This window comes from Neofelis nebulosa, chromosome 7, assembly GCF_028018385.1.
Source record: "Neofelis nebulosa isolate mNeoNeb1 chromosome 7, mNeoNeb1.pri, whole genome shotgun sequence".
NCBI lineage: Eukaryota > Metazoa > Chordata > Mammalia > Carnivora > Felidae > Neofelis > Neofelis nebulosa.
The window spans coordinates 45,788,808-45,816,432 of NC_080788.1; the positions used below are offsets into that span (position 1 = coordinate 45,788,808).

Genomic DNA, 27,625 nt, shown 5'->3' on the forward strand with positions numbered 1-27,625 from the left:
CTGTCACTTCCAGGTTCGGCGAGCACTTCCGGGTCGTCGGCGCAGCTCTGCGGCTTCTGCGACGGCCGAGGAGGTGGTCGGGTAGTAGGTGCTTCCTGCTGGGCTGCTGGCTGCTCCGCTTCTGTCCGCTCCGCGGCGGGAAGCGCCTTCCCCACAGGTACTGGGTGAGCCGTACCCGCGCTCCTTGCCGTCCCCCAGAGGTGGGGTTGCGGTCGGTTGGGTCTTCGAGGGCGGCGCGGAGGGCAGAGGCCCGGGGTGGGCCCGTTACTGACTTCGCTGCCGGGATGGCCAGGCGACCGGTACCCGCAAAGGAAAAGTGCGGGAGTCGGCGGGAGGAGGTTGCGCCCTGCGGCGGGAGGTTTGTGGTCCACAGGGCGCCAGCTGAACGGTCCTGGGGGAGGTCTTCAGCCCAGCACTTTATTGTTAGCCAGGTGAATGTCTTTACGCATCCAGAGTTGTTGTGTTGTTTCGTTTTGTTTTTGCCGAATTTCAGAGGAGCGCATTCCGTAAGTGTCTCATTCCTGGGCTGCTTCGCTTATTTGAAATCTGCCTTAAAGTTCTAGCGGGCTCCCACAGGGTAACGAATTTAAACTGGATGATTTGATCAGGAAGGACGAGGACTACTGAGTTAGTTCCGAATGTGGAGCCCTTCTAATTAATTTTCTAAATTGCGAAGTGAAGGAGCACGAAATGGATGTGAGGGATACCAGATCTAACAGATTTGAACATTTCACAAGGGATTTTTAAGAATCTAAAATAATTAAAGTAACTAACAAATGTTTAAATAACTTAAAGCTATTTTTTAAAATTAGTATCTATTGTATGTGTATAATTGCCACATAACATTAGTTTCAGGTTAATTAGTGTTTTCCTTTCCTTCAGACAGATACTAGAAGCGGAATTTCTGGATCATTTGGTAGTTCTGTTTTTAATCTTTTGCAGAACTTCCATGCTGTTTTCCATAGTGGCTGCAGCAGTTTGCATTCCTGCCAACAGTGCACAAGGGTCCCGTTTTCTCTACTTTCTCGCCCACACTTATTTCTTGTCTCCTTGAGAATTGCCATTATCACATGTGTAAGGTGATATTTCATGGTGGTTTTGATTTGCATTAGCCTGATGATTAGTGGTATTGAGCATCTCTTTATGTGTTTGTTGATCATCTGTAGGGGTTCTTTAGAAAAATGTTCAGATCTTTTGCCCATTTTTTAATCAGGTTGTTTGCTGTTGTATGAATTCTTTTTTATGATTTGCAGATAGTTTCTCCTATTCAGTACGTTGCTTTTTGTTTCTGTTTTTTATGTATATATTTATATATTATCCCTTCAAACCTCTTTACTTTTTTGGGTGTATGCATTGTGCTCAACATTCCAGTTCACTTGTCCTCTGACTTTAAAATGTAACTCTTTTGTATGTATTTAGCATATATATAAACATGTAAAAGTCAATCTTTTGATTGATTCAAACTTTCAGTGTCTGTTTTCCATTGACTCCCTCTCTACCATATCCCACCCCCTCAACTACTAATCTGTTCTCTGAAACTATGCGCTTGGGTTTTTTTCCTTTTTTGGTTGTAGATTCCACCTGTACCCGATATCATACGGTGTTTGCCTTTCTCTGTCTCACTTCACTTAATGATAATGCCCATGATGGGGCGCCTGGGTGGCTCAGTCAGTTGAGCATCTGACTTGATTTTGGCCCAGGTCATGATCTCATGGTTCGTGGGACTGAGCCGCATGTCAGGCTGTGCACTGACAGCACAGAGTCTCCACACACACCCCCCCCCCCCCCCGACCCTCCCTCGCTCTCTCTAGCTCTCAAAATAAATAAAATGGTAATGCCCTTGAGGTCTATCCCTGTTGTAATTGGCAAGATTTCATTCTTTTTATGGCTGAATAATATTCCGTTGTAATATATTCACCATGATGCCTTTATCCGTTCATCCATTGATGGACACCTAGGTTGCTCTGATAGCTTGGCTGTTGTAAATAATGTTGCAGTGAACATGGAGTGCATATATCTTTTCAAGATAGTGTTTTCATTTGGGGGGGGGATAAATACCCAGAAGTGGAATTGCTGTATCCTCTGGTAGTTAATATTTGTAACTTTCTGAAGAACGTCCATACTGTTTTCCATAGTGGCTGCACCAATTTACATTCCCCCCAATAGTGCAAGAGAGTTCCCTTTTCTCCATCGTCACCAATACTTGTTGTTTCTTGTCTTCCTGATAGTGGCCGTTCTAACAGGCATGAGGTGATATCTCATTGTGGTTTTGATTTGCATTTCCCTGATGATTAGTGATGTTGAGCTTCTTTTTGTGTGTCTGTTGGCCATTTATTTGTATGTCTAATTTAGAAAAATGTCTGTTCATGGGACGCCTGAGTGAGTCCGTCGGTTAGGCGTCTGACTCTTGATTTCAGCTCAGGTCATGATCTCACAGTTTGTAAGATGGAGCCCCAGGTTGGGTTCTGCGCTGACAGTGTGGAGCTTGCTTGTGAATCTTTCTCCCTCTCTTTCTGCCCTTCCCCTGCTTGCACAAAATAAATAAACATTAAAAACATTTAAAAAAAAAAAAAAGAAAAATGTATTTTCAGATCTACTGCCAATTTTTAAATTGGGTTGTTATTTTGCTGTTCGTTGTATGAATTCTTTATATAATTTGGATATTAATTTCTTATCAGATAGATGGTTTGCGGATATTTTCTCCCACTCAGTAGGTTGCCTGTTCATTTTGTTGACACTTTCCTTTGCTCTACAGAAACTTTTTAGTATGATGTAATCCTACTTATATATTTTTGCTTTTTGTGATTTTGCTTCTGGTGTCCAGTTTAAAATATCATAGCACCAGTGTCAAGGAACTTAACTGTAACCTTTGTTTTCTTCTAGGAGTTTTATAGTTTTGGGTCTTACATTCAAGTCTTTCATCTGCTTTGAGTTGATTATTGTGGGTATAGTGTGTAAATTAGTGGTCCATTTTCATTCTTTTATATGTGTTTGTGCAGTCTTCTCAACATCATTTTTTGAAGATACTTCCCTTTCCCCGTTATTCTTGGCTTCTTTACTATAAATTCATTGAATATGTATGCCTGAGTTCATTTCTCGGCTGTTATGTTCTGTTGATATATGTGATTACCATGGCTTTGTAATATTGTGTAGAATCTGGGAGTGTGATTCCTCCAGCTTTGGTCTTCACTCTCAAGATTGCTTTGGCTGTTTGGGGGTTTGGGGGTTCCATACAAATTTTAGGATTGTTGTGTGTCTTTGAAAAATGCCATTGGAATTTTGATAAGGATTGCATTGAATCTGTAAATTGCTTTGGGTAGTAAGGAAGGACATAATAATAATATTGCTTCTTCTACTCCATGAGCATGGAATGTCTTTCCCTTTATTTGTGCCTTTTTTCAATTTATCTCACTGAATAAACTGAATAATGTAGTTTTCAACATATAGGTCTTTTACCCTCTTAGTTAAATTTATTCCTAGGTATTTTGTTCCTTTTGATGCAATTGCAAATATGATTGTTTTCTTTATTTCTCTGATAGTTATTAGTGTATAGAAACTCAGTAGATTTTTGTGTATTAATTTTGTATCCTGTGACTTTACTCAGTTTGTTAATTTATTCTGACAGTTTTTGATGGAGTCTTTAGTGTTTTCTGTATATAACATGTTGCCTACAAATAGTGACAGTTTTACTTTTTCCTTCTCAATTTGGATGCTTTTTGTTTCTATATCTTGCCTAATTGCTCTGGAAGGACTTGTAGTACTTTGTCACATATAATAGGATAAGAGTCGTGTCTTGTTCGTGATCTTAGAGGAAAAGACTTTCTTTTTTAAAAAAAAATTCTTTTTTTTTTTTTTTAATTCTTTTTTAATGTTTATTCATTTATTGAAGTAGAGACAGAGCACAAGTCGGGGAGGGGCAGAGAGAGATAGAGATACAGAATCCTAAGCAGGCTCCAGACACGGGACTGGAACTCATGAACCCTGAGATCATGACCTGAGCTGAAGTCGAATGCTCAGCGTACCGAGCAACCCAGGCTTTCTGTTTATCATTGTTGAGTGTGATTTTAACTATGGGCTTGTGCTATACGGCCTTTATTATGTTGAGGTATGTTTCCTCTAAATCTGCTTTGTTGAAAGTTATCATAAATGGATGTTGAATTTTGTCATAGACTTTTAATGCATGTATTGAAATGATAAGATTTTTATCATTCACTTGGTTATTATGGTGTATTACATTGGCAGATTTGAGGTTCTTGGGCCATGCTTACATCCCTCGAATAAATCCCCCTTGATCATGGTGTATGATCCTTTTAATGTATTGTTGAATTCAGTTTGCTAATATTTATTGAGGATTTTTGCATCTATGTTTATCAGGGATATTGGCCTGCAGGGTTTTTTTGGGGTTTTTTTTGGGGGGGGGGTGTTTGTTTTGTTTTGTTTCTTGTAGGATCCTTGTCTGGTTTTGGTTTCAGAGTAATACTGGACTCTTAAATGAGTTTGGAAGAGTTTGTTCATCTTCTCTATTGAAAGAGTTTGAGGACTGGTATTCTGTTTTGAATGTTAGGTAGAATTTATCGGTGAAGGCGTCTGATCCTGGGCTTCTGTTTGTTGAGAAGTTTTTGATTACTGAGTAAATTTCCTTATCATTGATTGGTGTGTTCATGTTTTCTATTTCATCATCATTTGGTTTTGTGTTTTTAGGAATTTCTTCTAGGTTGTCCAACTTCTTGGCATATAATTGTTCATAGCAGTCTCTTAAGATCCTATTTCTGTGGTGTCATTTGTAACATCTCTTTCGTGTCTGATTTTATTTGAATTGTTTTTTCTAGGTGTATTTATGAATTTAACTAAAGGCTTGTCAGTTTTGTTTATCTTTTCAAAGAGCCAGCTCTTTTTTTCATTGATACTCTCTAAGGCTTTTAAATCTATTTCATTTCTGTTTTTATTTTCTTCCTTCTGCTGTGTGTGTGTGTGTGTGTGTGTGTGTGTGTGTGTGTGTGTGTTTTAGTTCTTGAGGTGTAAAGTTAGGTTGTTTGTGAGACTTCTCCATGTAAGCCTTTATCACTATGAACTTCTTTCTTACAACTGCTTTTGATGTATCCAACAAATTTTGGTATGTTGTATGTCCATTTTCTTTGTCTCAAGACATTTTTTTATTTCTCTTTTGATCTCTCCTTTGATCTATTGGTTATTCAGTAACATATTGTATAATCACACATTGTGAATTTTCTAGGTTTCTTTGTGTAATTTCTGGTTTCATATCATTATAATCATAAAACATGTTTGATATGATTTCATTCCACCTAAATTTATTGGCTTGTTTTGTGGCCTGACATATCATCTATCTTGGAGAATGTTCCATGTGCACTTGAGAGAAATATATATTGCTTTTGGATGGAATGTTCTGTATGTATAATTTAAGTCTGGCCTAACATGTTCTAAGACCAGCATTTCCTTATTAATTTTCTGTTTGACTGAAAATATTGAAATCTCCTATTACTGTATTGCTGTCTTTCTCCCTGTATGTCTGTTACTCCTTGCTTAATATGTTTAGATACTTCTATGTTGGGTGCACAAGTATTTCCAAATGTTCTATTCTGTTGTTGGATTGACCCCTGTATCATTATGTGACACTCATCACTTATTGCAGTCTTTGTGTTTTAAAGTTTCTTTTCTCTCTTTTTTTTATTTTTTTTATTTTTTTATTTTTTTCTTTTATTTATTTATTTATTTATTTATTTATTTTTTAATATATGAAATTTACTGTCAAATTGGTTTCCATACAACACCCAGTGCTCATCCCAAAAGGTGCCCTCCTCAATACCCATCACCCACCCTGCCCTCCCTCCCACCCCCCATCAACCCTCAGTTTGTTCTCAGTTTTTAACAGTCTCTTATGCTTTGGCTCTCTCCCACTCTAACCTCTTTTTTTTTTTTTTTCCCTTCCCCTCCCCCATGGGTTTCTGTTACGTTTCTCAGGATCCACATAAGAGTGAAACCATATGATATCTGTCTTTCTCTGTATGGCTTATTTCACTTAGCATCACACTCTCCAGTTCCATCCACGTTGCTACAAAAGGCCATATTTCATTCTTTCTCATTGCCACGTAGTATTCCATTGTGTATATAAACCACAATTTCTTTATCCATTCATCAGTTGATGGACATTTAGGCTCTTTCCATAATTTGGCGATTGTTGAGAGTGCTGCTATAAACATTGGGGTACAAGTGCCCCTGTGCATCAGTACTCCTGTATCCCTTGGATAAATTCCTAGCAGTGCTATTGCTGGGTCATAGGGTAGGTCTATTTTTAATTTTCTGAGGAACCTCCACACTGCTTTCCAGAGCGGCTGCACCAATTTGCATTCCCACCAACAGTGCAAGAGGGTTCCCGTCTCTCCACATCCTCTCCAGCATCTATAGTCTCCTGATTTCTTCATTTTGGCCACTCTGACTGGCGTGAGGTGGTATCTGAGTGTGGTTTTGATTTGTATTTCCCTGATGAGGAGCGACGTTGAACATCTTTTCATGTGCCTGTTGGCCATCCGGATGTCTTCTTTAGAGAAGTGTCTATTCATGTTTTCTGCCCATTTCTTCACTGGGTTATTTGTTTTTCGGGTGTGGAGTTTGATGAGCTCTTTATAGATTTTGGATACTAGCCCTTTGTCCGATGTGTCATTTGCAAATATCTTTTCCCATTCCGTTGGTTGCCTTTTAGTTTTGTTGGTTGTTTCCTTTGCTGTGCAGAAGCTTTTTATCTTCATAAGGTCCCAGTAATTCACTTTTGCTTTTAATTCCCTTGCCTTTGGGGATGTGCCGAGTAAGAGATTGCTACGGCTGAGGTCAGAGAGGTCTTTTCCTGCTTTCTCCTCTAAGGTTTTGATGGTTTCCTGTCTCACATTCAGGTCCTTTATCCATTTTGAGTTTATTTTTGTGAATGGTGTGAGAAAGTGGTCTAGTTTCAACCTTCTGCATGTTGCTGTCCAGTTCTCCCAGCACCATTTGTTAAAGAGACTGTCTTTTTTCCATTGGATGTTCTTTCCTGCTTTGTCAAAAATGAGTTGGCCATACGTTTGTGGGTCTAGTTCTGGGGTTTCTATTCGATTCCATTGGTCTATGTGTCTGTTTTTATGCCAATACCATGCTGTCTTGATGATGACAGCTTTGTAGTAGAGGCTAAAGTCTGGGATTGTGATGCCTCCTGCTTTGGTCTTCTTCTTCAAAATTACTTTGGCTATTCGGGGCCTTTTGTGGTTCCATATGAATTTTAGGATTGCTTGTTCTCAAAAATCTCCCAACAAATAAGAGTCCAGGACCAGATGGCTTCCCAGGGGAGTTCTACCAGACGTTTAAAGCAGAGATAATACCTATCCTTCTCAAGCTATTCCAAGAAATAGAAAGGGAAGGAAAACTTCCAGACTCATTCTATGAAGCCAGTATTACTTTGATTCCTAAACCAGACAGAGACCCAGTAAAAAAAGAGAACTACAGGCCAATATCCCTGATGAATATGGATGCAAAAATTCTCAATAAGATACTAGCAAATCGAATTCAACAGCATATAAAAAGAATTATTCACCATGATCAAGTGGGATTCATTCCTGGGATGCAGGGCTGGTTCAACATTCGCAAATCGATCAACGTGATACATCACATTAACAAAAAAAAAGAGAAGAACCATATGATCCTGTCAATCGATGCAGAAAAGGCCTTTGACAAAATCCAGCACCCTTTCTTAATAAAAACCCTTGAGAAAGTCGGGATAGAAGGAACATACTTAAAGATCATAAAAGCCATTTATGAAAAGCCCACAGCTAACATCATCCTCAATGGGGAAAAACTGAGAGCTTTTTCCCTGAGATCAGGAACACGACAGGGATGCCCACTCTCACCGCTGCTGTTTAATATAGTGCTGGAAGTTCTAGCATCAGCAATCAGACAACAAAAGGAAATCAAAGGCATCCAAATTGGCAAAGATGAAGTCAAGCTTTCGCTTTTTGCAGATGACATGATATTATACATGGAAAATCCGATAGACTCCACCAAAAGTCTGCTAGAACTGATACATGAATTCAGCAAAGTTGCCGGATACAAAATCAATGTACAGAAATCAGTTGCATTCTTATACACTAACAATGAAGCAACAGAAAGACAAATAAAGAAACTGATCCCATTCACAATTGCACCAAGAAGCATAAAATACCTAGGAATAAATCTAACCAAAGATGTAAAAGATCTGTATGCTGAAAACTATAGAAAGCTTATGCAGGTAATTGAAGAAGATATAAAGAAATGGAAAGACATTCCCTGCTCATGGATTGGAAGAATAAATATTGTGAAAATGTCAATACTACCCAAAGCTATCTACACATTCAATGCAATCCCAATCAAAATTGCACCAGCATTCTTCTCGAATCTCTCTTTTTTTTAAACGTTTATTTATTTTGAGAGAGTGTGTGTGCAAGCAGGGGAGGAGCAGAGAGAGAGGGAGAGAGACGATCCCAAGCAGGTTCTGTGCAGTAAGTGCAGAGCCCTATGTGGGACTCAATCCCATGAACCCCGAGATCATGACCTGACCTGAAATCAAGTGTCAGTGCTCAACCGACTGCGCCAGCCAGGTGCCCCTAAAGTTTATTTTTCTGATAGAAATATAGCTACATCACCTTTCTTTTGGTTTCCATTTGCATGGAATATCTTCTTCCATCTCTTCACTTTCCATTTTACATGTTCTTCTAAAATGTAGGCATTTTGTGCAGGCAGCATATAGATGGGTCTTTTGTTTATACACACACACACACACACACACATACATTCAGCCACTGTATGTCTTTTGATTGGAGAATGTAGTGCATTTACAGTTATAGTAATTATTGATAGCTATGTACTTACTGCCATTTTGTTAATTGTTTACTGGCTGTTTTTGTAGTTCTCTTCCTTCTTTCTCTCTTCCTTTGTGGTTTGATGACTTTCTTTAGCAGTATTCTGATATTCTTTCCGTTTATCTTTTGTGTGTGTGCTGTAGAGATTTGCTCTGTGATTACCAAAAGGCTTATATATAATAACTTATGTCTGTGTTAGTTTCAGGCATACAACATATTGCTTTGACAGTTTTATACATTACTGTGTTCACCATGGTATCTGTCACCATACAGTGTTATTACAATATTATTAACTGTATTCCCTATGTACTTTTCATCCCTGTGACTTCTTTTATAACCAGAAGTTTGTACTGTTTAATCTCTTTTATTGTGCCCATTCCTCCCACCTGCCTCCCTTCGGACAACCATCAGTTCTCTGTATTTAAAAGTGGTCTGTTTTGTTTTTGTTTTTTTTTCAGAATCCACCTATATGTGAAATCATATGGTACTTGTCTTTCTCTGTCTGACTTATTTCATTTAGCATAATACCCTCTGGGTTCATTCATGTTGCCACAAATGGCAAGATACTCTTTTTTATGACTGCATAGTATTTCTTTGCATATATACACCACTTTTTTTTTCTTTTAGTATAGTTAGCACACAATGTTACATTACTTTCAGGTGTACAGTTTAGTGGGTTGACATGTTTATACATGATGCTATGTTCACCACAAGTGTAGCTACCATCTGTCCTATTACATTGCTATTAAAATGTGTTGACTGTATTCCTTATGTTACGCCTTTTATTTGACTTATTCCATAACTGGAGGACTGTATCTCCGTCTCCCCCTCACCTATTTTATCCAACCCCTCACCCCTCTTCCCTCTGGCAACAGTTCTCTGTATTTATCAGTCTGATTCTGGTTTTTGTTTCTTTATTCATTTGTTTGGTTGTGGGTTTTGTTTGTTTTGGTTCCAGTGATGCGTAGAATCATGGTATCTGCCTTTCTTAGTCTGACTTATTTCACTTAGCATAATACCCTCTAGGTCTATCCATGTTGTCTCAAAACGCACAATCTCATCCTTTTTTATGGCTGAGTAATAGTCTGTTAATGTGTGTGTGTGTGTGTGTGTGTGTGTGTGTGTATAGATATAGATGTGGATATATACACAGACATACCATATTTTCCTTTTCCATTTCTCTACTGATGGACACATGGGTTGCTTCAGTATCTTGGCTATTGTAAATAATGCTGCAGTAGACAAGGGGTGCATATATTTTTTTCAGATTAGTGTTTATTTTCTTAGGTAAATACACACTAGTGTAATTACTGGACTATATAGCTTTGTTTTGTTTTGTTTTGAGGCACTGTTTTCCACACTGGCTTCACCAATTTACTTTCCCTCCAACAGTATAGGAGGGTTCCCTTTTCTCCACATCCTCACCAACACTTGACATATTGTGTGTTTTTGGTACTAGCCATTCTGATAGATACTAGGTGATATCGTGGTTTTCATTTACATTTCCCTGATGATTAATGATGTTGAGAATCTTTTCAGGTGTCTCTTGGCCACTTGTACGTCTTCTTTGGAAAGATGTCCAATCAGGGCTTCTCCCTATTTTTTAACCAGATTATTTGTTTTTTTCGTGTTGGGTTGTAGAAGTTTTTTATATATCTCGGATATCAACCACTTATCAAATACATCATTTGCAGACATTCTATCCCACTCACAAGATTGCCTTTTGTTTGATTGATGGTTTCCTTTGCTGTGCAAAAGCTATTTATTTTGGTGTAGTCCCAATAGCTTAATTTTTGCTTTTGTTTCCCATGCCTGAGGAGACGTATGCATAGATAAGTTGCTAAGGGCAGTGTCCAAAAGATTACTGCCTATGTTTTCTTCTAGGAGTTTCATGGTTGCAGGTCTCACGTTTAGGTCTTTAATCCATTTTGTGTTTATTTTGTGTATGGTGTTTGTGTTTGGTGTCAGAAAGTGGCCCAGTTTTCCCAGTACCATTATTGAAGAGACTGTCTTTTTCCCATAGTATATTCTTGCCTTCTTTGTGATAGGTTAATTAGCCATATAAATGTGGTTTTTATTTCTGGGCTGTCTGTTTTGTTCCATTGATTGATATGTCTGTTTTTATGCCAATACCATAACGTTTTAATTACTATAACTTCGCAATGTAGTTTGAGCTCAGGAAGCATGTTGCCTTCAGCTTTGTTCTTCTTTGTCCAGATTGCTTTGGCTACGTGGGTTTTTGTTGTTCTGTATAAATTTTAGGCTTTGCTGTAGTTCTGTGAAAAATGCCATTGGAATTTTGATATGGATTGCATTGAACTTGTAAATTGCTTTACATAGATTGTATGGAGATTTTAACAATACTCTTCCAGCCCAAGAGCATGGAATATCTTCCCATTTATTTTTGTTGTCTTCAATTTCTTTCACCAGTATCTTACATTTTCAGTGTACAGGACCTTCACCTTGTTTAAATTTATTTTTATTTTATTCTTTTTGATGCAATTGTAAATGAGATTGTGGGTTTTTTTTTTTTCTTTTTTAAAGTTTGTTAATTTTGAGAGACAGAGCGTGCTGGGAGCAGGAGCAGTGGGCAGAGAGATTAGAGAATCCCAAGCTGGCTCCATTCTATCAGCCTGTAGAGCCAATGAGGTTTTTTTTGTTTTTTTTTTTTTTTAATTTCCCTGATAGTTCATTGTTATAATTATTTTCTGGATAACTCTTAGAGTGTTGTCAAGTGGGCATGACCTAAGAGTTGGTACTCCTACTTTCTCAAGTTTCTCTCTCTATTGGGACCTCTTGTTGCCCTTTTTAACCCCTCCCCCATCCACCCACGTAGATTTTTTGCCTAAATTTACTAAGCAGATACTTATTTGGCTTCCATTATGAGTTAGTTGCTGTTTGTTCTGGACAATTGGTTTACTTCCGTGAACAAAACAGATAAAAGCCCCTATTGGAAGATGCAAAAAATAAACATAATTACATAACATGTTAGGTGGTAGTGCCATGAAAACCACATAGCAGGAAAAGGGGGATTGGGAAGTTCCAAAGTGGAGGTGCAAGTTGGTACTTTAAGTATGACCATCAGTTTAAGGCTCATTAAGTACAAGGTGTACTTGAAGGAATTGAGAGAATCAAGTAGGTATCTGGGGGGAGAGTATTCCAGGTAGAAAGAACAGCCTTTTCAAAGGCTTACATAGGCAGGTACTTCCCTGTCATGTTCTAAGAATAACATGGAAGGCAGTGTGTCTAAGACATACTGGGTGAGAGCAAGGGCGAGATGGTAGGTCTGGTTGGAGAGATCATAGGCAACCAAATTCTTGTAAGGACTGAGTGAAATGGAAGGTTTGGAACAGAAAAGAGGTATGTTCTAACCTAAATTTTAACAGATTTGGCTGCCAAATTGGGATTAAAGTGTAGGGGCAGTGTGGAAGCAGGGAAACCAGTTAGGAAGCTAGTTCAGTAATCCAGTGGCAGATGATCACAGCACAGACCAGGGTGATAACACGTGGTGGAGTAACATTGGAAATGGTGAGAAATGGATGGATTCTGAATGCACTTTGAAGATAGAGTTTACAGGATTTGCTAGGGATTAGATGTGGAGGTGAGATGAGGGGAGTGGAGGATAACTTCAAAGGTTTTTGTGTAAACCCATAGAAGTATGGAGTTACATCAACTGAAAAGGGAAAAACAAAAAGTAAAATGTTGAGTAGGCAGTTGGAGCCAGTAGTGCCTTCAAGGGCAAGGTATATGCTAGCATATGAATTTAGGAATCATCAGCAAGGATTATCCTGAGGAATGAGTGTAGACATCAAAAGACCACAGACACTGATTTGTGACTTAGAGAATTCAGAAAGAACAAGGTAAACTAACAAATGATATAGGGAAGGATAAACCAGGGAGTTGAAGAGAACAACCCAGGGGCACTTGGTGGCTCAGTCGGTTAAGCATCTGACTTCGGCTCAGGTCATTATCTCACGGTCTGTGAGTTTGAGCCCTTTGTCAGACCCTGTGCTGACAGCTCAGAGCCTGAAGCCTGCTTTGGATTCTGTATCTCCTCTCTCTGTCCCCTCCACCTCTCACACTTGATCACTGTCTCTCAAAAATAAATAAACATAAAAAAAAAGAAAAAACGTGTGAGGTCCCAGAAGCTAAGCCAAGGTCCTATATCAAAAGGGAGAGTCATCAGCTGTGTCAAATGATTAAGTCTGAAGAGGACTAAGAAATTTGGATTAGCTTCACCAATGCCGTTGGTTCACCCATCTGTTTCATTTGAGTGCTGGAGGCAAAGCCTGTGAGGAGTGAGTGTAAGAGAAAATGGGAAAGGAGGAATGAGAGATGGTGAGTGCGGGTAACTCTTGGGAGTGTTCCTTACAGAGGAACAGAGAAACAGAGTGCAGCTATGAGGAAAGGGAGTTGAGACTTTTTATTTTATTTTCGAGAGCACGCATGAGCCTGGGAGAGGGGCAGAGGGAGAGAGAGAGAGAATCTTAAGCAAGCTCCATGTTCAGCTCAGAGCCCAGCGGAGGGCTTGATCAAGGGCTTGATCCCAGGACCCAGGGATCATGACCTGAGCCAAAATCAAGAGTCACATGCTGTACCAACTGAGCCAGCCAGGCGCCCCAGGACTTTTTTTTTTTTCTTCCTGAGATAAGAGAAGTAGCCACCTTGTTTATTTGCTGATGGCAATGATCCTTAGAGATGGGAAATTTGAAGGTCAGGGAGAGAAGGACTAATTCAGTTGTTGGAATAATATTCTTGAGTGTACTAGAGGGATAGGCTTGATGCACAGGTTGAAAGATTGTATTTGAATAACAGCATGGATGGTTTGGCACAGTGACAGGCAGGGAGGCAAAGTATGTGCATATAGATGTTGGTAGGTGGTTTGGTACCATCTTGCGAGTCTGGAAGTTTCGTTGCTTCATTTTCCTAAGTAACGAAGAAAACTTTGTATCACACTATGACAAATTTTTAATATTTGATATTAGCATTTTGACATAACCACCAAGTCATTGTTCTAGATGGTAAATTTTTTAACTGTGAACAAAACCCACTCTTATGGGACATCTATTTTAGTGGATGGAAACAGTAAGCATACGTGTGTCAGCTACAGTTAATGGTATGAATGAAAGTTAAAACAGTGTAAGGGGGAAGGGAGGTAGTTCTTTTTTTATAGGTTGGTCACAGAAGTCCTTTCTAATGAAGTGACATTTGAGCAGAGATGTGAATTAAATCAGGGAGTGAACCATGGAGGTAGTTGGGAAGAACACTTGAAGCAAAAATGACAGTGCAGAAGCCCCAAAGCAAGAATATCTTGCCATATTGAAGACCAGCAAGGTACCAGTATGGCTGCATCAGAGTGAATGAAGGAATAAGTGGAAGAAGGTAAGTTCATTGAGGTAGTAAGGGACCCAGAGGATGGCGGCCTTGCAAACCATTAGGAGGACTTTATTCTGAGGTAGGATGCTGCTATTGAACGTTTGCAATAAATGAGTGATGTGGCTTCATTTATGTTTTAAAAGGCTCAGTGTGGCTGCTCTAGGGGCAGGGGTGTTATAGGCAATTGTAGAAACAGGCAGAGCTCTTACAGGGCTATCACAGTAATCTTGGTGGCAGATGATGAGGACTTAATGGTAGCACTGGAGATGGCAAAAGTGGTCAGCTCCTGGCTATACTTAGAAGGAGGAGCTCAAAGGATTGGCTGACAGGTTGGATGCAGACTGAGAGAGAAGCTAAGGTTGAATGTAAAAGTTTGGGGGTGTCCTATTTACACGAGACTAGATTTACTATTTACTAGAGTGAGCAAGCTGAGGGCAGAAAAGGTTTGGGAGGGACAGAGTCAGGAATTTGGTTTTTGTCACATTTCATTTGAGCTACCCTATTGATACTTTCAGGGAGTGTTGAGGCAATTTTCTATATGGCAACAAGGGGACAAGGACTGGGGATATACATTTGGAAGTCATCAGCAGATAGTAGTAAAAGCCATAAGCCTGAATGAGCTAACTAAGGGAGTAAAACATATAGAGAAGACCTAAGAAGGCTTAAGGCCCTCCAGTAGAGGTCAGGTTGCTGAGGAGGAACCAGGCAAAGAAAACAATAGTAATATCCAGTGAGTTGGGAGGAGAAAACGGAGTGTGGCATCCCAGAAGCCAAAGAAAAGGTTTCAAGAAGGTAGACGTGATCTCCTGTATCAAATTCCATGGGCGTATAACGTGAAGATTGATAACTAACCATTATTTTTGCCGAGCTTTACTTGATAAAGTCTCCTGTCCATCTCTAAAGCTGAAAGTGCCATGAGGTCAGTGGTCTTGTGTATGACATGTAGCAGCAGCTCAAAATTTGTTGAAACTGTACTACTGCCACCCTATTTGAGCCCTCATTTCCTTCAAGTATGTTCTTCAGATTGCTGCCCATTTGACCTTTCCTGGAATGCTTCAGTGGTTCCCGTTATCTTCCCTGTAAAACCCTGGTGTCTCTCCTGGTGGAACAAATCCATCGTGTCCTCTTTCTCAGCTCCGTTTCCGACCACTGCCTATTCATCCTCCTTAAACTGTATCATTTCATACTCCTGTGGCTTTACTCGTTCTATTCTTCTTCTTTTGCTTGGCTGAAGTCTAGCTTGAAGAATCAGGAAGATTGGGGTAACCAGTCTACTCAGTCCACAGGTAGTCTGCATCATACACTCTATAGATCTATCATACTCTTCTCTATTGAGTTAAATCCTATTTTTGTATTTCTGTTACCCTGTCTAGAGTATAAGTTTTTTAGAATCCAGAGTATATCCTTACTTACCTTCCTGTCCCTGCTGCTTATGATAGTGCGATCTTCTTGATAGGCACTCTGTACATATCAAATGTTAAGGAAAAAAGGAAATGAAGCGAAGGCATGTACGTGGAAGCTGAAGACTGTCTGGATTAGTGACTTGACAGTAAGGAGAAAGGAATGGTAATATGTGATAAATTCATTCTAGATTAAGTTAAAAGGCAGACTTTTAAAAGAAATAGCAAAAATATACCTATATCTGTAAATGAGTATACCTGTACTTTGTGTAAAGGAGAATAAATGCCTATGTCAAAATAACAGAAAAGAATAAGTCATTTTTAACTGTTCTTTGTAATTCTTGGTTATAAGGCAATTTGCAATTATTAAGGGTTCTGATAGCATATATTAGTATGTGAAGTAGACTATATTACATACATGGTTTATAATGTTTAATACTTTCATATTAAATTTTTAGGACATCAATGCAAGCCTGAATAAGAAAAACAGTTTCTTCCTCCTAAGCCATGGCATATCAGTTATACAGAAATACCACTTTGGGAAACAGTCTTCAGGAGAGCCTGGATGAGCTCATACAGGTGGGAGACTAAACATCAGTTTTTATTTAGATGGATCTATAATAGTTTTTGTTATATCCTTGGTCTCAGGCAGAGATAGGACATTAGAGATCTTAGACTCTCTGACCCAGCAAGTCAGTGTTCAGATGAATAACTGCAAGTTCTTGTACATTATACCATTCAGATGACATGGTTGAACATGCCTAATTTTTCAAAGATTATTGTTAAACATAAAAATTGAGAGTATTGGTTTTCTCTTATAAGAAAGGCATAGTCTGTGTAGCTTTAAGATAATTTTGGAAAATTTAATAGTCTTTTGAGATTTAAATTTGAATTTATATTTCAATTTTAGGAGAATTAACCTTTAAATTAAACTTCTCTAAGAACATTTTAATATTATTTTCATTTGCTTTCATACATTTTATGAGCTTTAATGAGATTAGGGGTTTTTTAGTATATTAAGTCCTGTGGTTTTTATTTAAAAGAAACTTGGTTCCTTCAATTTACTGAATGCCTCTTTCCAGACACTATAAAGGAGTGATAGAGTTTTGTCCTGGCAGTGTAACATCACTGCATGTTTTCTTTTCACAATTCTGTTTGAGTCAGGACAGTGCAGGAAAATACAGTGAGGCTTTACTTCCTAATTGTCATTTATGGCACAAAAGAGTAAGAGATTCTAGTTTAAGAGGCTCTGGTTAACCTCGGTTAAATTTTATTTTATTTTTTTTTTTTTAATTTTTTTTTCAACGTTTTTTATTTATTTTTGGGACAGAGAGAGACAGAGCATGAACGGGGAGGAGCAGAGAGAGAGGGAGACACAGAATCGGAAACAGGCTCCAGGCTCCGAGCCATCAGCCCAGAGCCTGATGCGGGGCTCGAACTCACAGACTGTGAGATCGTGACCTGGCTGAAGTCGGACGCTTAACCGACTGCGCCACCCAGGCGCCCCAACCTCGGTTAAATTTTAGATGATAACTCATATGTATGTTGTCTTTAATGTCCTTCCCTAAAAGGATTTACGAGCTTTACTTTTTCTCAGTCTCAACAGATCACCCCCCAACTTGCTCTCCAAGTTCTCCTTCAGTTTGATAAGGCTATAAATTCAGCATTGGCCCAGAGGGTCAGGAACAGAGTCAACTTCAGGGTAAGGATGTTTTCCTAAAATTTTGCAGCTTATACCAGTGGTTATTACAACAGTGCTTTTTAGGATCCGTACATTATTATTAATATAAAAGGAAGAGATGGCTTAATCGAATTTTGGAACTTGTTTTATAGTAACTATACCTTACTTTTAACTGTTTTTTTAAACTTTATTTATTTTGAAAGAGAGTGTGCCAGCAAGGGAGGGGCAGAGGGAGAATCCCAACTAGGCACCACACTGTCAGCTCTGAGCCGGATGTGGAGCTGGAACTCAACAAATCCTGAGATCATGACCTGAGCTGAAATCAGAAGTCAGACGCTTAACCGACTGAGCCACCCAGGCGCCCCAAATTATACTTTACTTTTAAATTCTGTATACCAGCTCTCTCCACCTAACGTGAGATACAGAGTTGTTTTTAAGATTTTTGTTCCATTGTTTCACAAATCAGCCTATGTATGTTTAGTTGCCTTCCCTCCAGAGTTACTGAGGTCTCAAATGCCCAAACCCTTATCTGCAGAATTGAAGGTAAATGAGAGCTGTCTCTCAGGTTTGCTTATGTTTTTCAAACTCTGACCTTCCCTCATTCCAGGGAAGTACATTCATGTTGCCTCCCACCTACTCTAATGAAGACCTGAACTCGTGGTAGATAATGACCTGTTCTGGTAGCTTGATCTCATTTAACTCGTTTATACTTTGAACAGTAAGCCCAAACTGAACAAAGCTATCTTTCTAAACTGGATGGTAAATCAGACTGAAGCCCATTGCAAGCATCATGGTAAATAGAAATAATCTTACCACGTTGATATTAATAGAGTCATAATTTGGTTATATTTAATATTTATGCTTATGTTGTTAAGGGATACCATAAAGTAGAAATTAAAAGATTACAGTATATGAAAAGAACATAGAGGTCAATTGATTTAAGAGAAGTATAGAGTTTGGGGTTTTTTTAATTAAAAAACTTTTTATTTAAAATCCTTTCTTCAACATATCAGTGTCTATTACATACCAGGCATTGTGGATCTTGGGTATACAGAGAATAATTTTAATGAAGGGATAAAGTCTGCATGTATTTTATGTAATAAATCTTATCAATTTCACATGTGTAAAAGTTATCTGGAGTAAAATGTATCTTTATAAATTTTGTCAGTAGATTCTTGAATTTTTCTGGCAAAATTAGTTTGCTGTTTTGTATAACCGGATGTACAAATCTGCCAGGTTTGTCATTCAGAACCTGATGCTTTAATTCTAAATACATACATTTTTGCCTATATAGACAATTTGACTACTTATCTTCTAGTGGTACTGTAGGTTTCCAGTTTGGGTCTAGTTAGGTAAAGTTAAACATGGACACCTGTGTGACTCAGTCTGGTTAAGTGACTTCAGGTCGGGTCACGATCTCACGGTTCATGGGATCTCAGCCCCACGTCGGGCTCGGTGCTGACAGCTCAGAGCCTGCTTTGGATTCTCTGTCTCCCTCTCTCTAAAATAAATACAACATTAAAAAAAATTAAACACAATTTGACATTTGCATCTTTTGCATAGTGTTTTATAAGTTTGCCTGTTTTCCAAAAGCTAGTAATAACTACTCTGTCATAGCTCGTGCTTTCATTACCTACCTCTCCCATTACAGCAAACTTGTTCAGAGTGTTTGCAAATAACCTATTTTGCTTGGTCACATTTAAGTCTATATTATTTGTAATAATTTTTACTAGCCTGGGGGCCCATTACATGTTAAAAAGGTCAATGTATATATTCACCAAGGACCTTGAACTAATTTTTAGGGAGAAAATTCATATGGAACTAGTCCTTTAAAAAGTCATTGTGTGGGGCGCCTGGGTGGCGCAGTCGGTTAAGCGTCCGACTTCAGCCAGGTCATGATCTCGCGGTCCGTGAGTTGCATCAGGCTCTGGGCTGATGGCTCGGAGCCTGGAGCCTGTTTCCGATTCTGTGTCTCCCTCTCTCTCTGCCCCTCCCCGTTCATGCTCTGTCTCTCTCTGTCCCAAAAATAAATTAAAAAAAAAAAAAAACGTTGGAAAAAAAAAAAAAGTCAATGTGTGCTTTAGAAAAAAAGTGTGCTAGCAGGTGAGAGTAATGTTAAACTTGAAGTAGTAATTAGGCATTAAAAGATTTAATGGTCAAGAAAAATCACCCTTCTAAAAACACTGACAGTTTCCTTTTCCCTGTCTGGTCTGTTTCTACCAAGAACATGTATTAAGATATTTTAAGAATGTTGCCCAGATACAGATATATGTAAAGGTGCATTGAAGACCTAGTTTGGCCAAATTAATTACGGTTTAAATCAGTTACTTGACCAAAGTCAAGTATCTTAGTATTCAAAAAGTTCCTTAAATACATTGTTTGTAATGTTTTTGAGACAGAGGGAGACAGAATTCAAAGCAGGCTCTAAGCTCTGAGCTGTTAGCACAGAGCCTGATGTGAGGCTTGAACTCATCAACTGGGAGATCATGACCTGAGCCGAACTGAGCCACCCAGGCACCCCTTTGTATCCTTTTTTTTAAATAAAATTTTCTATTCTCGAGTCCTTATACTTGAGATATATTAGATTAGGACTTGGACGAAGATACTATAAATTAAATATAGTATTTTATATTAGGAATTCTAGCTCACTAAACAATTCTCAAAAGATTCTATCATTAATCTCTTCTTGTGTTTACATTCTATTAAGCCTTTGTTGGCTCACAAGTTGTCTATTTTAATCTAAATGTTAGCATTGAACATAAAATAGTTTTCGGTCAAGTTTTATAGCAATTTCACAATAAAATAAGGCAAGTATATACATTTATATTACAACTAACAGAATTTCAACATGTATTTGAAAATATCCCAGTAACATGCCTTGTTCAGATTATTAGCATAGTTGTCACCAACTGGGTAGTTCGCATTCAGGGGTGCTAGAAATGAACATTAAAATTGGCATTTAGCTGTGTAGCTTCCAAAGGCTCAGAATGTAACTAAAGAGATCTTTTTTTTTTCCCCTTAACACTATGTCCTGAAGGTTTTCCATGCCTTAATCCCACCACTCCACTAAAACTTTTCTTACCACATCATTTATTGCTAAACCTAATGCATAATTTGTGACATTACATTCTCTGTTGAAACCCATACTTCCCTTGAAACCATACTATCCCAGCTTCTATTCTCTGACCCCACTGTCTCTCAGACCCTTTTTTGTTTCATTGTTGGTATTCCTTAGGGTTATCTAGGGCTCCACCTATTCTCCTTGAATGATCTCATCCAACCCTGTGTCTCTAAAGTTGATAGGCTCATGCTCCCAGGCTTTCTTCCACACTATAGCAGCTTTCTGCACATGGTGACTTAGGTCTCAAAGTCAACAAGTTCCAAATCAAACTGGCTTTTCCTATGATTGCACTGTTATTGGAGACAGAAACTTGGGGATGAACAGATTTTGTCTCCCTACCATAGCGCACTGTTACCAGGTATCTCTCCACTTCCATTTCCTTGCTGCTACAGTAAAGCCACTCTCACCTCTCTTGCAGGCATCAAAGTCTTCGGCCTCCATCAGAACCGCCTCCCCCCCCCCCCAATCAATTAATGTTATCACCAGAAATGCAAATCTGATCATGTTATTCTTCTGCTCAAAATCCTTCACTGACCTAATAATAGGTTTAGGATGCAGCAAATCTTTCCAAGGTTCTCCAGGATGTCCTCCACCTTGGGAGTTCGACTCATTTAGCTATCCCATTCCAACTATGTGTTTTACTTTCTATTGTCCCACCTCTCCTTGACTTGTACTTGCTTTTCAGGACTCAACTTCAACTTCACTTTGTGAGGGGAAGCCTCCTGTGCCCCATGTCTTCCATACCCTTGGGTGCCCCTAGCTTACTCCTCTTTCATAGTACTGCTGTACTGTATGCTTTCTTGTTTTAACGATCTCCCCTGCTACCGTGTGCTCATTGATGGCAGGGATCATATTTGTATCCTCAGAGCATAGCGTAGTCCAACAAATGATAATTATTCATCTTTTTAAAATTTCATGAAGTCATTCACAACCATCATAGTTTCCCTAATCATTCTCACTTGATAGAACATTTAGGTAGAATCCAGTTTTCACTATTACAAGTAACACTGCAGAGAATGTTTTTCTGAATTGAAGGTTTGGGGTTTATAAATCTCTTACCAAATACTAAATTTCATTTGTGAAGATTCCATGTGTATGTGTCTGTTTTGATGGCATTCAGCTTGTGTCTTTCTTTGCACTTCTACCGCATTCTTTGAGAATTTCCTTTTTATTTAAGCACATATTCCTGCTCCTAAAAAAAAAACCAAAATACTTATCAGTTGCACAGGACAATAATGTAGTTCCATTGGTTATAGCACAGTAATTCATCCAAGACACAGGGTTAAAATTTAGTGTTTCTGGGTAGTCCCTGCTTTTGTACAAGCTCAGAGAATTAACACATACAAAATGTGGTTGAAAAACATGGGTTTGAACTGTGTGGATCCACTTTTATATATGTATTTTCTCAATATTTCTCATGATTCTCTTAGTAACATTTTCTATGCTGTAGCTTACTTTGTAATACAGAATATAATGCATATAATGTACAAAATGTGTTAATCAACTCTTATCAGTGAGGCTTATTAGTTAAATTGGGGCGGAATCAAAGTTTGTATGGATTTCCTACTGTAGGAGTGGTGTTTTACATAAAAATTCAAGTGAACTTTCATCGTGTTGCCACAAGAGAGCAGTACAAATTCAAATTTCCTTCCAGCTTTTTTTACATGGTTCAGGTAAGTAATTTGCAGACTCTTTGAGAGCTGAAAATAGTCTGCTAACTACAGCATTTAACTACTAGCAAATTTATCTAGGGTGGTGTTTTTGGTTTGTTTTTTCCCAAATGACAGGATGAAAATTAAGGAAAATCTTAAGGTAAGTATTAAATCATCATATTGTTTTCAAGATTACATTCTTGGTAACTGAGTTCTTAAATTGCCTTGGGGGAAAAATGACTTCATGGTATGTCTAAATGTTTTGTTTTAAAGGGCTCTCTAAATACGTACAGATTCTGCGATAATGTGTGGACTTTTGTATTGAATGATGTTGAATTCAGAGAGGTGACAGAACTTATTAAAGTGGATAAAGTGAAAATTGTAGCCTGTGATGGTAAAAGTAAGTGTTTACCTAATTACTGTGAAAGCAAAACTACTTGAAATCTTGTTTTTTTGAGTCTTTAGAACATCTTCATCTGGAATTAAGGGGGGAAGTGGCTAAGAGATCTGGCTTCTGTCTCATAGACTAACCCACACAAATTCAATCTGTGTGAGTAAAAATAAGCAAATTAAGTTTTTTCAGTTGCACATTTGAAGTGTTTAATTTTGACAGTTTATCCTATGATTTCTGTGTTGCTGGATGCTTATACGTTTTATATTTAAAAGTAATCGTGTAAAAGAATTTGAAAAACCCTAAGACCCTTATCAGTTATAATGATAAATATCCATTCCCCTCTCTGTTATATCTGTGCAGATATATTTTCCACAGCAGACCTAGGACCTTGTTCAAGTCCTTAAATGTTTCAAAAACTATATGTATCTGCTTCCTCTTCCATGATTAGTCATTTCCTTTTTGCTGATTATATTTTAAACATATACTTACTGTTACTTTATGATCTGAACCATTTGTGTTTCAAACAGCTGTTCCTGAAATTAAATAGAGAAGACTGTTACTCCCTAAGAAGGGGAATTTGGAAAAGCAAAAGAAAATGTAGAAATTTAATACCCTAAATTTCTCAGGTTATTTTGTATATTTTGGGTTCCAAAAGAAATAAGCTAATTACTGAAAAATGTAGAGAAGACAGAAGAAAAGCGTAATATGTAACACCATCTGGAGAGAACGTCACTTAATATCTTACTGCATAACTCTCTAGTCTTATGTATCCTTTTTTACAGTAATAAATGTATGCATGCATTTGCAGATACATCATTTTTCAGGACTGCATAAATGCCTTTGGCCCTTTTTTTTAAAGAATGAAGTCTTTTCCAGATACCAGCAAGTCTCTGAAAGTAGCAACACTACAATGACTTGCGCTTTTCAAAAGGTTATGTAGGAATAAAGATGGCTTTTTAATATTATCCAATCAAATACTGTTTCCTTGCTTAATGACAGAAAAAAATCTATGTTATTTTATAGTTCTGGATTATGACATTTCTGTAGGTCAGATGATACTTTTTTTCATATTTTCCTTATAATTAAGGCTAAGAGCATCAGCATAACTCTGAGACTTTTAAGTTTTTGTTAGACTGGGGAACTGGGGCATTAATTTATAACTCCTGCACCTCTATCAAAATAAGTTAATGATGTAGTCCAGTACTATTCAGTAAGACTTTCGTACCTATGGAAATGTTCTCCATCTGTACTTTTCAGTAGCCACATAGGGCCATTAAGCATTTGAAATGTGTTAGGGCAACTGAGAAATTTAATGTTTATCAGTTAACTGATTTAAATAACCACACATGGCTTCCCGGTGGCCACCCTGTTGGACAGCACAGATGTAGACTCGTAGATTGTCTGTTTCATTTGTTTGAAACATAGCTAAGAACCCTCACCAGTGGAACCACCAAAAAAAAAAAAAAAAAAAAGCAAGAAAGAAACATAGCTAAGAATCAAAAAGTCAGTTAAAGAAGACCCCGGGGTGGGGGTGGTGAAGACCCCTGAGCAAATTACTAATATCAAAGAGTCCATGTAAACATGTGTGTTTTCCTCACAGAAGCTCCTGTCTGGTAGTCCTTAGAGTGTATTACTCTTGCTTAGATGCAAGATTATCTGTTTTTTCCAGAATTCAGTGGATGAATAGTAAAATCAGCCTTACCTACTGCAGTAGCTTCTGAGGAGTGTATTAACTGATCGTCAGAAAACTGTTAAGTACTCCAGAAAAGTTTGTGTTGCATGTGTTCTGTCAGCAGAAAAGAATACAATCTTAGAATTTCTTCTTTCCAAAATTAAAATATAAATGATTGAGAAAATGTCATTCCTTAATGACCAGATAAATGGATAAGCCCTTTTTTTCCTAAAAGCTTTCTGAAATAGGAAAAGTGACAGTGGCTAGAATTTTGGTTTCTCATCAGAAATTAAAATACAATTTTCTCCTGATTATATGTTACGGTTCTTTGTGGTTTAAAATTTGGGGACAGTAGAGGACCTAGAAAAAAAAATCATCCTATGGCAACTATATGAACCAAATTGGTATAACTTATATAATGAACCAAGTAATATTAATTTGGTTTTTCTCTAGCATAAATAGGGAGAGCTAAGAATTATCTTCTTGACCTTTGCCTTAAAAAGCAAGTTAAAGTTCTCAAGACATTTCCTTAATCAGCTTCCCCCAACCTTGCCTTCTTTTTCTCCCCACCCCTCAACAGTGCCACTGTTATTTCCTGTTTTAAAGATATTCTCAAAATATTTAAAATTAAGTTGCTCTTTCAATTTATTCTTCTTCTCCTGTTTCCTAGATACTGGCTCCAATACTACAGAATGAATGGGGAAAAAAATGGCTTTTTTATGCCATCTTCTGTTATTATTCATCGCTTTTTTGAGGAGAAGCATAGAAGAGACTTTTTTTATTTATTCTAGCATCGCAGAAATGACTACACTGTGCTATACTATCAGAATTCCAATAGAAAGAAGCTTGTAACTATAGCCTCTTACCTTTTCAGCATGAAGAAACAGAAGTTTTTTTTAATAACATTGTTGCCTTCCTAAAAACATTCTTTAATAAACTCATTTTAAAACTCAATGTGAGTAATAACTGGTAGAACTATTAAGCTAGCAATATGAAGATATTAGATAAGTGTTGGAAAGCATTTGCTCTGTCCTTTTCTATAAAGGAAATGCATTCATTTCAGTAAAGTGAAGTTACTTTTCATCAATAGTAACTTTAGCAGGGGTAAAACCAAATTCTGGATTGGAATTTCATTTTGCTCCATTTTTTGTTTAATGTTTATTGTATTTTTGATAGAGCACGAGTAGGGGAGGAGCAGAGAGGGAGGGAGACACAGAATCCGAAGCAGGCTCCAGGCTCTGAGCTGTCAGCACAGAGCCCGATGCAGGGCTCGATCCCACAAACTGCCAGATCATGACCTGAGCTAAAGTCAGATGCTTAACTGACTGAGCGACCCAGGCACCCTGGAAAACTTCATCTTTAGACAGCTTCCGTAACCAAAACCAAACTAAAAAACCTAACTACATAAAATAAGTCTTTACAGGACATTAAATTATTTCTTAAACTGGCCATATTGGTCATACTTCATACATTTTAAAATCATCTACATCTTAACAATAGATTTTTCAATACAGAGTCCTACTGAATACCTGCCGTATCTTTTTTCCTTCAAGTACACAAAGTTCTCCTGTTTGTCAAGCTAGGTATGTATAATAAGAATATGACGTTTCCAAAATATCAGAGGGAGAAGGTCAGGCACTGGGTAGTTAAGTAACCAAAATTTAGTAGCTGACTATAGATGAATCAAGACCAACTATTTTTAATAACGATCTGACACTTTATCATTTAGGGAGGGTAGGCTCTTGCCAGCCTCATCCTGTGGTCAGCTGCATTTACACCTTAGTTTAAAGGTGGAAATGAAGCTACCCTGGGATGAAAAATTACCTTCTTCTCTCTCTAAAAGATAAAGCTGCTGAGAGATAATAGGGTTGGCAGTGATCTTCAGCAAAACAGCTTTTTATAAACCTATTAAAATGTTAAATAGGTCTTTGTATTACACACAGTTCTCTCTATTCATTTGTAGAAGCACATTATGTAACAGGTGTCATTAAGCAACCAGTGCTCAAGTCTGATCTATTTAGCAGCACAGACTTTTGTTTGTAAAATAATAGCTATAACATAACTAACTTTATTATGGGTGAGACCAAGTGCTCTGTTACATATATTCCACTGGATGATCTTCACAACAACCCCAGAAGACCTCTGTTCTTTTTTACACATTAACAAATTGAAACTCAACCTCTCTAAATTACCAAAAGTTACGGAATTAGGATTTTTCTTAATTGCAGTTAATCAAAACCAAACCTTTTTACTTTGGAGGTTACACATAATGGTTAGGGGACAAGTATGTTGATAGTAAACAGTGGTTGTAGAAATTTCAAGTTCTTTTTTGAGAGAGGGCACAAGTGAGCTAGAGACAGAATTCCCAGGAGGGGTGGGGCGGGGGGGAGTGGGGAGAGAGAGAGAGAGAAGCAGGACCCCAGCTCACTCAATATGGGACTCGAACTCACAAACCATGAGATCATGACCTGAGGTGAAGTCAGGTGCCTAATGACTGAGCCCCCCAGGGGCCCAGAAATTTCTAGTTCTTAAGGAGTAAGTCATGATTAAAAAAATTTTTTTTGTTAGTAATAGTTACTGAGATGTTACAGAAAGAAATATAGGGCTAGAGTTCTGTACCTGTTTGGGAATTTAAAATTCTGTAAATGGTATCAATAGATATCCAAGAGCTAAGAGAAGCAGCATATGCACCCTGGGTGAGGAGTTTGTTGTAAGATACTGTTGACTGGCCTGACCTACTAACTGGAGCAACAATAACTTGCACCCTCTGGGTGCTTCTGCCGGATGACCTCAGCAGGTCAGTGTAAGCCTTGCTCTCACATGGACACTAACTTTTATTTTCACACCCTATTCTAGTAATCTATTCCAGCATTCCCTTCCAAACCTTCCTTACCAACCATCGTAGTCTGCTCCAGTCAAGTTTTGTTACGTTGTTTCCTCCATTTTTCATGGCTTTCCTTTTAAAAATCAAAATCCTACCCAGTTGTGTCTCTGAGTATATAGCCCATACTGATCTCCTCTTACAAAGGAGCCCTTTAAAGACATGAAAAGACATAAGACACAGGAAGAACGTGGTCCATTTCTGTACTCAATCCAGGTAACTGGTATGGAACGCCTGGGGTTCAGATTTCATTCCCCCCAGTTTAAGTCAGTTCTTGTACTTCAGTTATAGTCACCATACACACCTCTGCTTTGCCCAGGCAGGAGGTCAGTAGTCCTAGGTCACATGTCCTGTCAGTTCTGGTTACTTGCATACACATCACACAGTTGATTCTTTTATTGCAGTGTAGGTGTTCTAATGCTCCCATAGTGGTACTCAGACTTTACTGGAATTACTAAAGGGTCACAGCAAGAACTCAAGCGACTGTGTCCTTTCCCAGCTGGCCATGGGCTCCAGTGGTAGTAAGCTTGTCTGTCAATGTGAAAGAAGAAAAAAATCCATTAGTTTTT

At 38.2% G+C, this 27,625-nt stretch overlaps 1 protein-coding gene and 1 long non-coding RNA gene across 4 annotated transcripts; one reads left to right on the plus strand and one right to left on the minus strand.

Annotated features, from left to right (window-relative positions):
• GTF2A2 (general transcription factor IIA subunit 2) lies at nucleotides 1–25,129 on the plus strand. 2 transcript variants are annotated; one of them, XM_058737543.1, is made up of 6 exons: nucleotides 18–157; nucleotides 943–1,079; nucleotides 16,114–16,234; nucleotides 17,253–17,357; nucleotides 22,383–22,509; nucleotides 24,846–25,129. In XM_058737543.1, the coding sequence occupies exons 3-6, from the start codon at nucleotides 16,163–16,165 to the stop codon at nucleotides 24,869–24,871; spliced, it is 330 nt and encodes a 109-aa protein (XP_058593526.1). In that variant the 5' UTR covers nucleotides 18–157; nucleotides 943–1,079; nucleotides 16,114–16,162; the 3' UTR covers nucleotides 24,872–25,129. The 2 variants fall into 2 exon arrangements, with proteins under 2 accessions (XP_058593525.1, XP_058593526.1); XM_058737542.1 differs by lacking the exon at nucleotides 943–1,079 and having other exon boundaries at nucleotides 1–157.
• LOC131516480 (uncharacterized) lies at nucleotides 13,608–27,582 on the minus strand. 2 transcript variants are annotated; one of them, XR_009264104.1, is made up of 5 exons: nucleotides 27,361–27,582; nucleotides 24,206–24,289; nucleotides 22,993–23,036; nucleotides 21,517–21,649; nucleotides 13,608–13,805 (listed from the first exon to the last, which is right to left on the minus strand). It is a non-coding gene; the product is annotated as an uncharacterized LOC131516480 (long non-coding RNA). The 2 variants fall into 2 exon arrangements; XR_009264103.1 differs by lacking the exon at nucleotides 13,608–13,805 and adding an exon at nucleotides 18,741–18,837.
• Nucleotides 27,583–27,625: the final 43 nt, after the last annotated feature.